At 38.7% G+C, this 14439-nt stretch overlaps 1 protein-coding gene across 1 annotated transcript; it reads right to left on the reverse strand.

Moving 5' to 3' along the window:
- Positions 1-6256: 6256 nt before the first annotated feature.
- On the reverse strand, positions 6257-7255 carry LOC102834431 (olfactory receptor 7G2-like). The gene has a single exon (XM_006877464.1). It carries the CDS (start codon positions 7253-7255, stop codon positions 6257-6259), a length of 999 nt encoding a protein of 332 aa, XP_006877526.1.
- Between the last annotated feature and the right edge of the window lie 7184 nt (positions 7256-14439).

Genomic DNA, 14439 nt, shown 5'->3' on the forward strand with positions numbered 1-14439 from the left:
AGTCCTTGACAACTAGTAGATTTCAAAATGGAAGTAACTACATGATATTACATCTCAACATGAAGGCTGACTACATCTTTTCTACCAAACCCTGAGAATCCCGACTCAGCCAAGAAAACACACAAACCTATCACATACAGTATTTCTTTATGTGTATGTACTGTAGTCTGTTTTTCATACTGTGGTGGCTTGTGACTGTGATTTTGAAAGTTATGCCAACAGTATTTTAAATAACCAGCAGGGTCACCCACGGTGGACAGGTTTCAGATGAGCTTCCACACAAAGACAGACTAGGAAGAAAGAGTGACAAACTACTTCTGAATCTTTAGTCACTGAAAACATTATGAATATCAGAGAAACACTGTCATATATAGTGCCAGAAAATGAGCCCCTCTGGTTGGAAGTCACCCAAAATGTGACTGAGGAAGGATGCCTCCTAAAAGTAGAGTTGACTATGATAACGCTAATGGAGTAAAGCTCTTGGAAGAGAAGTCAACAGGACCTTCATTTGCTGATGGGGCACAACCCAAAATGAAGAGAAACAGCTTTAACATCCATTGAAAATCGCAACATGGAATGTACAAAGTATGAATCTGGGAAAATTGGAAGTTGTCTAAAATGAAATGGAACACAAAAATATTGATATCTTAGGCATTAGTGAGCTGAAATGTACTGGTATTGGCCATTTTGAATCTGACAACCACATGGTTTACTATATCGGGAATGACAAATTGAAGAGGAATGGTGTTGCATTCATCATCAAAAAGAACATATTCAGAACAATCATGAGGTACAAAGCTGTGTGTGATAGGATAATATCCATGCACCTACAGGGAAGCACAGTTAATACCACTATTATTCAAATATATGCACCAACCATTAAAGCCAGTGAGGATGAAATAGAAGATTTTTACCAGCTTCTTCAATCTGAAATTGATCAAACATGTAATCAAGATGTATTGTTTGATCACTATTGGTGATTGGAATGCAAAGGTTGGGAGTAAAGAAGAAGGATCAGCAGTTAGAAAATATGGCCTTGGTAATAGAAACAATGCTGGAGAAGGCATGACAGAATTCTGCAAAACCAATGATTTGTTCATTTCAAATACCTTCTTTAGACAGCATAGCAGAAGACTATACACATGGACCTTGCCAGATGGAATAAATAGAAATCAAATTGTCTACATCTACAGGAAGAGAAGATGGAAAAGCTCCATATCATTAGTGAAAACAAGGCCAGGGACAGACTGTGGAACAGACCATCAATTATGCATATACAAATTCAAACTGAAATTGAAGAAAATGAAAACAAGTCCACGAGAGCCAAAATATGACCTTGGGTTTATCCCACCTGAATTTAGAGATCATCTGAAGAACATATTTGATACATTAAACACTAAAGACCAAAAACCAAGAGTTGTGTGATGACATCAAGAACATCATAAATGAAGAAAGCAAAATTCATAGAGAACACAAGAAAGAAAGAAAAGGTCAAAATGGATGTCAGAAGAGACAGTGAAACATACTTTCCAGTGTAGAGATGTTAAAGCAAATGGAAGAAATGAGGAGGTCCAAAAGCTGAACAGACAATTTCAAAGATCAGCTCAAGAAGATGAAGCCAAATTTTTCAATAAAGTGTGCAAAGATCTGAAATCGGAAAACCAAAAAGGAAGAACATGCTGAGCATTTCTCAATATGAGGGAACTGAAGAAAAAATTCAAGCCTCGACATTCATTATTGAAAGAATCTCTGGGCAAATTATTAAATGATGCAGAGAGCATTAAGAGAAGATGGAAGGAATACACAGAGTCACTGTATCAAAAGGAAATGGTTAATGTTCAACCATTTCAAGATGTAGCATATGATCAAGAGCCAATGATACTCAGGGAGGAAGTCCAAAGTGCATTGAAGGAATTGGTAAAGAACAAGGCACCAGGAATTGATGGAATAAAAATTGAAATCTTTCAAGAAAGTGAGGCGGCACAGGAGGCACTCACCCATTTCTGCCAAGAAATTTGGAAGACTGATTGGAAGAGATCCATATTTGTGTCCCTTCCAAAGAGAGGTGACCCAATGGAATGCGGAAATCATTGGACAATCTCTTTGATATCTCATGTTAGTAAAGTTTTGCTAAAGGTAATATAGAAACAGCTACAAGCATACATTGACAGAGATCTTCTGTTCAAGCCAGATTCAGAAGAGGCTGTGGAACGAGGGATATCATTGTTGATGTCTGATGGATCTTGGCTGAAAGCAGAGAATATCAGAAAGATGCCTGTGCTTTATTGACTACACAAAGGCTTTTGATTGTGTGGATCATGACAAGCTATGAACAACATTGCCAAGTATCACTATTTCAGAACACTTAATAAGGAGCTCTGGTAGCGTAGTGGTTACGAATCGGGCTGCGAACCTTAGGGTCAGCGGTTCGAAACTACCAGCCGCTCCGCGGGAGAAAGATGAGGCTTTCTACTCCCGTAAAGATTTACACCTTCGGAAACCCTGTACAGGGTCGCTATGGGTCGGACCCGACTCGATGGCACTTAACAACAACAACAACAACAATTGTTCTCATGAGGAATCTGTACCTGGATGAAGAAGCAGTTGTTCGAATAGAACATGGGAACACTGAATGTTTTAAAATTAAGAAAGGTGTGCAACAAGGTTGTATTCTTTCCCTTGTATTCTTTCACCTGTATTCCACCTGTATGCTTAGCAAATCATCTGAGAAGCTGGGTTATATGAAGCAAAACGTGGTATTCAGATTGGAGGAAGACTCATTAACAACCTGTGATATGCAGATGATACAACTTTGCTTGCTGAAAATTAAGAGAACTTAACAAATTTACTGATGAAGATCGAAGAGCATAGCCTTTGGTATGGATTACATCTCAATGTAAAGAAAACAAAACTCCTCATCACTGAACGAATAAACAATATTCCTATCAATGGTAAAAAGCTTGAATTTGCCAAGGACTTCATTTTTCTTAGATCAAGATCAACACTCACGGAAGCAGCAGTCAAGAGATCAAACGACATATTGCACTAAGCAAATCTGCTGCACAAGATGTTTTTAAAGTGTTAAAGAGCAAAAATGTCAGCTTGAAGACTAAGGTACGCCTGACCCAAGCCATGGTGTTTTCAATAACCTCATATGCATGTGAAAGCTGAACAGTGAATAAGGAAGACTGTAGAAGAATTGATGTCTTTGAGTTATGGTGTTGGAGGAGAATATTGAAAGTGCCATGGGCTGCCAAAAGAACCAATAGATCCATTTTTGAAGAAGTGCAGCTACAGTACTCCTTGGAGGCCAAGATAACCACACTTCATCTCTCATACTTCGTACATATTTTCAGGAGGGACCAGTCGCTGGAGAAGGATACCATTTTTGGTAAGGTGGATGATCAGGGAAGGAGAGGAAGACCCCCAATGAGATGGATTAACCAATTGGCAACATTGATGGACTCAAGGGTGGCAACAATAGTGAGGTTGGCCCAGGATCGGGCAGTGTTTCGTTCTGCTGTGCATAAGTTTGCTATGGGTCAGTACCACCTCGATGGGTCCTACTAACAACAAATACTGTAATCTATTTATCCATTCATCCATTCTTGGTTAATTGGGTAGCTCCATGTTCTTACCTTTATGAATAATGTCATGATGAATGTGAGTATGTATATAAACTTTCATATCTTGGAGTCCTGGTGTGGGCCATAGGATAAATATTTGACCTCAATGTTAGAACTGTAAGATCGGAGGTTAAGACTACGTGTATCTTCCATGTTCTTACCCTTATGAATAATGCTGTAATGATAGTGAATACACACACACACACACACACACACACACACATATATACATATCTTGGAGTTCTGGTGTGGTACCATATCCATAGGATAAGTACTTGACTTCAAGGTCAGTTAAAACTGCAAGATTGGAGCTACAAACTCACCAGTCACTCCTCAGAAACCCTATACAAGATCATTATGAGTCAGGACTGACTCAATGGCACTTAGCTACAATAACAAATTCATGTCTTACATGTTGTGTATGTAGGTATGTCCTACATCTAGTAGTGGGATTGTGAGAAAATTTGATATTATATTTTCCAACTTTTTGGGGAAGCTTAATGTTATTTTCCATCATTTTGCAATCCCAGAAGTGTATGATGAGTCTCAATCTCTCCTTTTTCTCCTCATCCCTGATATGTGATTAGAAGACTCTCCTGGTACATTCTTTATGCTTTTCTGAGAGTCCCATTGTTCTCCTACACATCCATAGATAACATTTTCTTTTATATCAAAATAGTTTTTTTGTGCTTTGGGAAAAGTAATGTCTCTATTCCTGTCCATTCTCGTGTTCTATTTGAGTCATGCATTTTCTACTCAAAGTAAATTCTTTGTTCATGGAAACACTATTTTCCTCCTAAAGAAACATTACGAACTTTGAACAGCAGAGTAAGACTATAGTCACTATTCTATCACTCCAGTGAATGAATTAGAGTTAATCCATCAGGTGTCTCTGTGTAGATGCTATAGAGAAAAGTAAGGAGCACATCAAAACAAGTTGACTGATGGGAAATAAAAATCTCACCTTCATCCTTTTCAACAAATCAATGAAAATATATCAAATAACATAACATGGCAGAAAAAGATTACCAAATTGTACAATGATTTCCCAATAATTATTCTTTCGATTTCTTGGCTAAAAGTAGGAAGTGCATTTCATAGATATTGAAATAAAGGTAAGCAAATATAAATTCTGAAATAATCACAAAAATATGAGAGAGCAAAAGGATTATATGATTTATGACTATTGGCAAGAAGTGGAACACAATGATGCTGTTAAATTTTATTGAATACTTACTACTTAGTATGCATTGTACTAAGTGCTTGACATGATTAGGTTCAATCCCAATGGAATTACAATCCAGATAATCAATGTAAAGCTCATCTACTAAATATTTGTTCCTCACATCAGGAATTAGATTAAGGAAGCATAGATAATCCTATTATCATTGATGATGGGATAATACATTAATTTCCTTTATCTTTCATAAAATAGTTATCACAGACTTGGCTGCTGAAAAGGAGAAATATATCGTTTTATAGTACTGAAAACTGGGAGTCAGAAACCTAGGTGTCAACAGGAGTGTGATATCTTGGAAGACTTTGATAAGAAAATGCAATTATTGGCTCCTCCAGCTTTATAAATACCATATTGAATCCATGTTTTTCTTGGCCTTTGGTTATATTAACCCATGTTTCTTTCTGTGGCCTTGTTGCTTCCTACTTTTCTCTTTGTCATTTGCACTGTCTATATTCTAAGAATGAGATTGCAATTATAATTATCAGGATACCCCAGGTTTAAATTCTCTGCAAAGACCATAGATTTCCAGGTGTAGAAACACATTTGTCTTGGAAGAAGTGCAGTCAAAAGGTTCCTTAGAAGTTAGAATGGCAAGACTTCATATTTTCAGGAGGAACTAGGCCCTGGGGAAGAACATTATGATGCTTGCTAAAATGTTTAGGGCCAGGCAGGGAGAGAGGAAATGACTAAGATCATCAGTGGATGGATTTACACAGTGGAAGCAGCAATGAACTTAAGTGTAACAATTGTGAAGATGCCTGAGGACTAGGCAATGTTTAGTTTTGCTGTGCACATGTCATTGTGATTCAAAAGTGACTCAATGGTCACTAACAGCAACAACCAATACCCTTTGTCCAGATAAGATAGCATTTATCCTGGAACATATCTGTAATTTGCATACAGTCACAGAATTAGCATGTGAAAATATAATTATAGAAGAAACTGCCTAACCTGCTACAGGTACATATTTTATGATGACTACATCAAAAAGTCCATTAACAATAGGTCCAGGAAGAACAGTCAATTTTCTCTGTATGTGTTGGTTGTGTCTTATTATATTTTGCATCTGCTAGAGACGATAAGGAAAACTAGTCCTAAGGTGACGGGAACACATGCAGGACTGCTGTCATGTTTCTGTTCATTACCTAACTATTAAGCCATTAAAATGAAATAACACTCTATTTTTGGAGGATATTATTATCTGAGAGTTTTCAAAGTGTTAGTAACACAGGTTTCTTCACTGATGATATTTAAATGCCCTCCAACCACCTAAACCACTGAGAAAATATAATTATGTCATTTTGTAAATGATGAAACTGAATTAAGCTGATGCTGATTCTCATTCTCAGGCAAAGCTTATGAGTGACAATTCTTTACAATTCATGAATTGTCACAGATGACACAGTAACAAAAAATAAGATATCTTACCAATGAGTTTTCTCAAGCCCATCTTGATGTCTCTGTTCCTTAGGCTATAGATAAAAGGATTCATCATTTGAGGGACCACAATGTACATCACTGAGGCTACTGCTGTCTTTGTGGAAGAGTGTGTAAATATAGAACTGATATACACACCTGTAGATGTTCCATAGAATAATAAAATGACAAAAAGGTGAGACCCACAAGTAGAAAAAGCTTTATACTTTCCACCAGCTGATGGTATTCTCAAAACAGCGGAGACAAGCTGAGTGTAAGAGAATATGATGCCAGTGAGAGGAACACCTCCCAATATGCATGCCAAAAAATACAGCAGGATGTTGTTGATGAGGGTACTGGAACAAGAGAGCTTGAGGACCTGAGCAAGTTCACAGAAGAACTGAGGGATTTTCAGGTCAGTGCAGAAGGATAGATGCAAAACCATTAGACTGTGGATTAAGGAATCCACCACACTAACAAACAAAGAAAGTAGAATCAACAGGCCACAGAAACAGGGATTCATAATGACTGTGTACCTCAGTGGGTGACAGATGGCCACATAGCGGTCATAAGACATTGCTGCAAGAAGAAAATTTTCAAAGCCACCAAAAACCAAGACGAAGAAAATCTGGTAAAGACATCCTGTATAAGTGATGCTCTGATTCTGCTTCTGAATATTCACCAGCATCTTTGGGATGGTAGTTGTGCTCAAACAAATGTCAGTAAAGGAGAGATTGGAGAGAAAGAAGTACATGGGTGTGTGTAGGTGTGAATCAGAGCTGACAGTCAATACAATGAGAAGATTTCCAAACACAGTGACCAGATACATGATCAGGAATAGATTAAAGATGAGAGGCCTCAGTTCTGGATCATCTGTCAGTCCCAGGAGAATCAATTGTAATGTATCTGTTTCGTTTCTGAGTTCTGTATTGATGAAGCTGGTGGAAAGATGGGGGTGATAAGACAATGACATGTGTGGTCAATAGACAAGCACCTGCTGCAGTAGCATTAGAAAAAAAGAGGAATTGAGATGAAACCAAAAGGGTTATCTTCTGTGTGTATATTGTTTGAATGCTTTTAAAAAGAAAGAAAAAGAGACCTAAACTATTTTTGCAGAGGGTCAACCGTTATGAACTCTAGAAAAATAATGGATATGATAATTTAAGTTTTTTTTGTCTGCTCTTTTATAATCATTTAAATACTTAGTAATTTTTAAAATAGAAATATATAGACTTGGCAGACTGCCTGATGAATCCATCTTGGACCCTCCCTTCTTCCCCAGAGATTAGATTCAGGCAGTAGAGATAATGAAATATGCACTAAGAACCAAGAAATTAAGACAAATGAACTGATACACCCTCCTCTCCCATCACCACCACAGAATACAAGTAAATGTCAGAGAATTTTGTAGCAGTAATCATGTTTGACAAACGTTAGGTTATTGCTCAATAAGAAAATCATCTGCAATTTTAGATATGGAGCAAGAGACTAGCACAATGAGAATTCTTGCAAAGATACAAAGAAACTTATAGACAAACAAGAATCCCATGACAGTGTTGGCTCCATCATTTCTTGCATGTCCACTCTTCACATGCAGCATTCTCCTGGAAGTTCCGGACATACGACACCTGTCCTGCTTTCTAATCATTAACTAGCAGACTTCAGGTTACCTGGCTGGCATCCCTGAGGAATGATGCCTGACACCTGTTCTGTATGTAGAAGACTGAAGATCTATCCTCAGTAAACACTGAAGACCTGTGTGAAGCTCTAGACTCCCGGTCAAAAAGTGTCCTCTCTAGAAATAGCATCATGTGCTCTACCTGTAAAAGAGGAAGAACTCTTAAATTACATGTCACTGGCAGACGAAGTGCAGTGTCTGTATCCCTGGAGACTCTATATCCAAAGCTCCTCATTAACCCAAGCATTAATTGTCATTCTGCTTCCAGGTCAGTAAGAATTGTTGAAGCCACCGTCTTGTAAGACCAGCTGCATGTCATTCACCAGTGTCCATCAATTGTTTCCCTCTTTGTCATATACCTTGTACATGTGGACCCATATCATTTTAGAGTCAAATTCTAGTTTTTCTCCTTTTTAGGAGATATTTGACCTTTTATCCTCATACTGATGATTTTTTATGAAGGATACTACCCTTACAGATCTTGTTTTTGTTGTTAGATGTCATCAAATCAGTTCCAACTGATAGGATTTTCCTTTTTATTTTGCTGATTTTTTCTCAGGAATGTGTGTTGGATTTTATCAAATGTCTTTCTGCATCAATTGATGTAATTATTTGCTCCCCCCCTTTATTTATGTTGTGAATTAAGTTGATGGTTTTCCTAATGTTGAATGATCCTTGAATACTTGCTATGAATCATGAGAAACAGGCAAAGCACTCTCAAAGAACATAAAGTAGAAGGTTTGACTTTTTCTCCTACACATTCTATTTTTCACTTTCACAACAATAATTAAGATAAAGAAGAACACTAGGGATTTAAGCAGATCATCAAATAAAACATTTCAGTTTGTTTCATTCCAAAATTGTGATTGCCTAATTTCACACATCTTAATGTCTTCCATGTTAATTTGTATTATGAAATGTTTCACCCATTCATCGTTATTGTTAAAAATTTTGTTCTTTTTTAGCCTAGGTTCTCTAGAGAAACAAAACCAGTAAATCTTATATTTATTTATATAAGCAAGAGGTTTATCTCAAGGAAATAGCTCATGAAGTTATCTATATAGGCAATTAAGTTACAAGCAATAGGATAGATGTCAGTCTGAAGGCTTCTACTGACTCATGTAATTGGAGGAGTTTATAAACCTAAGATCGGCAGGTCTTATTGCAGGCTCTGTCTGCAGAGTTGTGTGAATTCAATGCCAGCAGGTAAAATGATAGGCTGCTGATGACATCCAGGATCAATCAGCAGGTCTCTAGCTCATGTTTCAAAGAAGTGGAGGTTACTAAACAATCCAGATACAGGATTCAGACTGTGAGAAACATTTTCCATACTGACAAATGCTCAAGTAATCTAGTCTGTATTCATTTTAGCGAGAGTGAGGTTTCTTTAATTGATTTTGCAAAATCGCATGCCCAATCCAGTAGACACAGGCAGACATGCCACATTGCCTGCTGCAAAAGGTTTTTATTCTTGTCTCCAAAAAGCCCCTCCTCAGGTTCCAGTTCCTTTGTGGGGAGTCCCATTCCCATCCCCACAGAGAGGCCAAAATGGCTTTCCCATGGTCTCAATGGCTGCATTCTTATTTAAACTTCTTGGTCCTAGAACAGGCCACTTGTTTCAACAATCTGTCTGCCATGTCTAGCAATCTCATGAATTCCTGAAGATGGACCACGCCCACAAGAATTATTTCTTTTCTATTTGTACTTATTGGTCTCATTTTCATTTATTTGTCTTAAATCCTCATAAAGCGTATCATTTCTGGATGTCCCTAAGAGTACAGCTAAGTATGGCTATATTAGGTTGCATCATACTTACGCCTAACATAATATAACTAAAACACGTACAACCGAAAACGCACTTGCCCCATTTTCTCTTTATATATCAGGAATGAACAAATCATAAACATTTGATGCAAACATAAATGTCCAAAAGCCAATATCCAGCCCCAGTGCACAGTCTCATTCAGTCCATGGGCGTAGAATCAATAGCTGCTCCATGTCATCACCTCTCCCACCATCTCTGCTGTTGCTGTTTCTTCAGGCAGGTATCCCAAATTCCACTCATGACCTTCCTTCTTGATGTGCTGGGATTGTCCATTGCTCAAATGAAAAAATAACTATTACCTCCTTTTAGCTACATTTACAATTCTGACCATCACAACCAATACTACAATTTAAATCATAAAATCTTATTAGAATCATTCTGTACCCCCTTTCACCAGACACATCTGGAACACAGCAAAACTAGTCAGTGGGGATTTTCTTTTACCCATCATTCTGAAACAAAGCACACCTATGAAAAAAATGTCAAGTTAGTCACTTATAGCAATTTTGTGGTTGTGGTTATATGCCGTGGAGTGGGATTCCGAATCATAGCAACCCTGCACAGGGTTTCTGAGGCTATAAATCTTTATGAGAGCAAAATGCCTCATCTTTCCTGCGGAACAGCTGGTAGTTTCGAACTGCTGATCTTGCGGTTGGCAACCTGATTTGTAACCACTATGCTACCAGAGCTCCTTATAGCAATGTTGTTGTTGTATGCCGTGGAGTCAGTTCTGACTCACAGTGACCCTGCACAGGGTTTCTGAGGCTGTAAATCTTTACAGGAGCAGAAAGCCTGGTCTATCTGCTGTGTAACAGCTGGCAGTTTCAAACTGCTGACCTTGAGGTTCGCAGCCTAATTCGTAACCAGTATGCTACCAGAGCTCCTTTACTTAGAGCAATAGTAATGTCTAAATTGCCCATCCTACCAATCTGGTACACTGAGAAGTCATTCATGTTCCTTGGTATGAAGAAACATTCACTCTGATTGAAATATTTTGCATCCATAAGCAAAAGCCCGTTTCATCAAATTGTAACAACTGACACGTGGTCAGGTCAGGTTCTAGTCAGCTCAGCAATCCTAGCCAGCCAAGCTAGGCCAAATGAGTACCAGCTGCAAGGTTGGAGTTGACACACACGGCCCTGCACTTCAAACCAATCAGCTTTCCCTCTTATTTCATCTCAAGCTCAACAGTGCATTGCCAAGCATACTGCTGCTGGTTCCCTTCCACTTTAGGTCCTACAAAGGAGCTTCCTTTGATGGGCCAATTTTCCTTGCCTAGAAGCCTCTGTCTGCCTTTTTTTTTTTTTTTTTTAAACTCACAAACATTCAACAGTTCTGGGTGGGTGTGCATATATTTTCAAATGTAAGTGCATCAATTCAAGTTCTGGCTCAATATTCCACATGAAATATCTCATCAATCCTATCAAGGATAGGCCAAAAGTGGGCTTAGAAAGTTTCCATAATCATAATTCCCAATATTCTTTTTACACATTTACAATATTTTATTTTACAATAATAAGCAGGAGAAGCCAATATCCATAAGGTAATCAAACACATTAACTTTTTAAAACACTTAAAATCCCTCCACCCTTGACTAACCCCATTCACGTTCATATGGAGTTGGGCCTCTGGTATGGTGAATTCCAGTAGACCCCAGCCATTGTTGTTGTTGTTGTTAAGTGCTGTCGAGTCAGTTCTGACCCATAGCGACCCTGTAAAGGGTTTCCGAGGGTGTAAATCTTTACGGAGTAGAAAGCCTCATCTTTCTCCCGCGGAGCAGTTGGTAGTTTCGAACTGCTGACCTTGCGGTTCACAGCCCGATTCGTAACCACTACGCAACCAGAGTTCCAGCGACCATAGATATTTTTAAATCCAGCTCCAAGCAACTCCAAAAGCTGCTCTCCTTTCAGCTGAAACATTTTATCCCATTCCCCTTTGTTCCTTCTCCCAGAAATCCTTACAACTCCTTAGGTCTGGAGCCATTACAATGAATCCCACTCACAGCACCAAATGCTGACTTCCTCTGACTCTGCACTAATCTTCTGATATTTCTTTAAATTCCAACTATTAATATGAGAAAACTGAGGAATGAGGCAGCTGTATTTTTCCACTTTCTAAATCACTCCTCTAAACAGTCAATTACCTGGCCGTGGACCTGGACCAAGAAGCAGTTGTTTGAACAGAACATGGGAACACTGAATGGTTTAAAATTTAAAAAAGGTGTGCAACAAGTTTATATTATTTCATCATACATATTCAACCTGTATGCCGAGCAAATAATCCGAGAAGCTGGGTTCTATGAAGAAAAACATGTCATCAGGATTGGAGGAAGACTCATTAACAGCCTGTGATATGCAGATGATACAACTTGCTTGCTGAAAGTGAAGAGGACTTAAAACATTTACTGATGAAGATCAAAGAGCACTGCCTTTGGTATGGATTACATCTCAATGTATAGAAAACAAAATCCTCATCACTGAACAAATAAACAACATTCTTATTAACGGAGAAAATATTGAAGTTGTCAAGGACTTCATTCTTCTTGCATCAACTATCAACACTCACAGAAGCAACAGTCAAGAGATCAGATGACGTATTGCATTAGGCAAATCTGCTGCACAAGACCTTTTTAAAATATTGAAGAGCAAAGATATCAGCTTGAGGACTAAAGTATGCCTGACCCAAGCCACAGTATTTTCAATTACCTCATATACGTGTATAAGCTGGACAGTGAATAAGGAAGACCGTAGAAGAATTGATGCCTTTGAATTATAGTGTTGGAGGAGAATACTAAAAGTGCCATAGACTGCTAAAAGTACCAATAGATCTGATTTCGAAGACGTGCAGCCAGAGTGCTCCTTGGACGCCAAGACGACCAAACTTCATCTCTCATACTTTGGACATATTGTCAGGAGTGAATAGTCGCTGGAGAAGAATACCATGTTTGATAAGATGAAGGGTCAGAGAAAAAAAGGAAGACCCCCCCCCCCCCAACAAGATGGATTGGCCAAGTGGCAGCATTGATTGACTTAAGTGTGGCCACAGTAGTGAGGTTGGCCCAGGATTGGTTGTTTCGTTCTGCTGTGCATAAGGTCACTATGAGTTGGTGCTGACTCGATGGCACCTAACAACAACAACCAGTCAATTAATTTCATCTCTTGCCCATTCATTAGCTATGATGCTTAATTCTGGAAGGACCTTTGTGATAGTTTCATCCATCACTTAGCTGCCGATGTTACACATATACCTCCTTTTTCTGCTAGCATCATATCTAGTGCTATTGTTTTCCCAAGACATCAGGCTAGTGGTATAACTAGCTAACTCCTCTATAGGGCATCTCTTGTGTCATTTATGAACCTATAGATTCAGGGAGAGCTCCATGCTCGAGATTTCTCATATTGCTCAGGTTTCTTGCTGAACACTAGAATGAAGGGAATTTCCAGCTGGACCAACGCGCACATTCCAGTCTAATTGGATGGCAGCAAATCTCGGGCATTCCCTTTTTCACAATATTCTGAGGGCCAAATAGGACACTGCTAGGTTCACCAGTGACATTTTGGACATGGGTGCAAGTTGTTAATTCTGTGGGCACTGCAAACTCTATGGGCCTTTAAAGTCAAGAGGAGTGGTTCAACATTCCTATGGAGAACAAAGGAATTGTCTTTGAACAGCCCTTAGGAGTTTCAATTCCCCAAGCATTCTTGTCTCAGTACAGAACCAACCTGCAGTACATGTCCAAAGCCCAACAAAGAGAAGAGGGAATTATTTGCGCCTGTGGGTGTATCAGCTATGCCAACATGGCCATGACTTTTATTGAGAGCCTGCACTGAATATTTAACTCATTATATTCACCACTGGACCAATAAACAATATGCTTATCAACAGAGAAAAGATTGAAGTTGTCAAGGACTTCATTTTTCTTGGATCAACTATCAACACTCATGGAAGCAGCAGTCAAGAAATCAAACAGCGAATTGCATTAGGTGCACAAGACCTTTTGAAAGTGTTGAAGTCTAAAGAGGTCAGCTTGAGCATTTAGGTGCGCCTCACCCAAACCATGGTATTTTCAATAATCTCATATGCATGTGAAAGGTAGACAGTGAATAAGGAAGACAATAGAAGATGCTTTTGAGTTATGGTGTTGGAGAATATTGAAGTGCTAAGAGCTGCCAAAAGAACAAACAGATCTTTGTTGAAAGAAGTGCAAGCAGAATGCTACTTGGAGGCCAGGATGGCCAAACTTCATCTCTCACATTTCAGACATATTGTCAGGAGGGACCAGTCGCAGGAGAAGGATATCATGTTTGGTATGATGGAGGATTAGAGAAAAAGAGGAAGACCCCCAGCGAGATGAATTAGAAAAGTGGCAGCATCAATGGGTTGAAGCATGGCAACAATTTTGAGGTTGGCCTAGGATCCATAATTTTTAGTTCTGCTGTGCATAAGGTCACTATGAGTTGGAACCTACTCGATAGCACCTAACAACAACAACAACAACCTTCAAGCGTGACTCAACAGAATATGGAAATCATCATAAAATATCTTTGATATCCCATACAAGTAAAGTTTTACTCAAGGTAATACAGAAATGGCTATAATCACACATATGACACACAACTTCCAGAGGTTCAAGCCGGATTTCAAAGAGGCCAAG

Source organism: Chrysochloris asiatica, unplaced genomic scaffold (genome assembly GCF_000296735.1).
Source record: "Chrysochloris asiatica unplaced genomic scaffold, ChrAsi1.0 scaffold00502, whole genome shotgun sequence".
NCBI lineage: Eukaryota > Metazoa > Chordata > Mammalia > Afrosoricida > Chrysochloridae > Chrysochloris > Chrysochloris asiatica.

Coding starts and splice junctions, on each gene's coding strand:
- LOC102834431 (XM_006877464.1), bottom strand. CDS start 7,255: ATGTCATTGTCTTATCACCCCCATCTTTCCACCAGCTTCATCAATACA.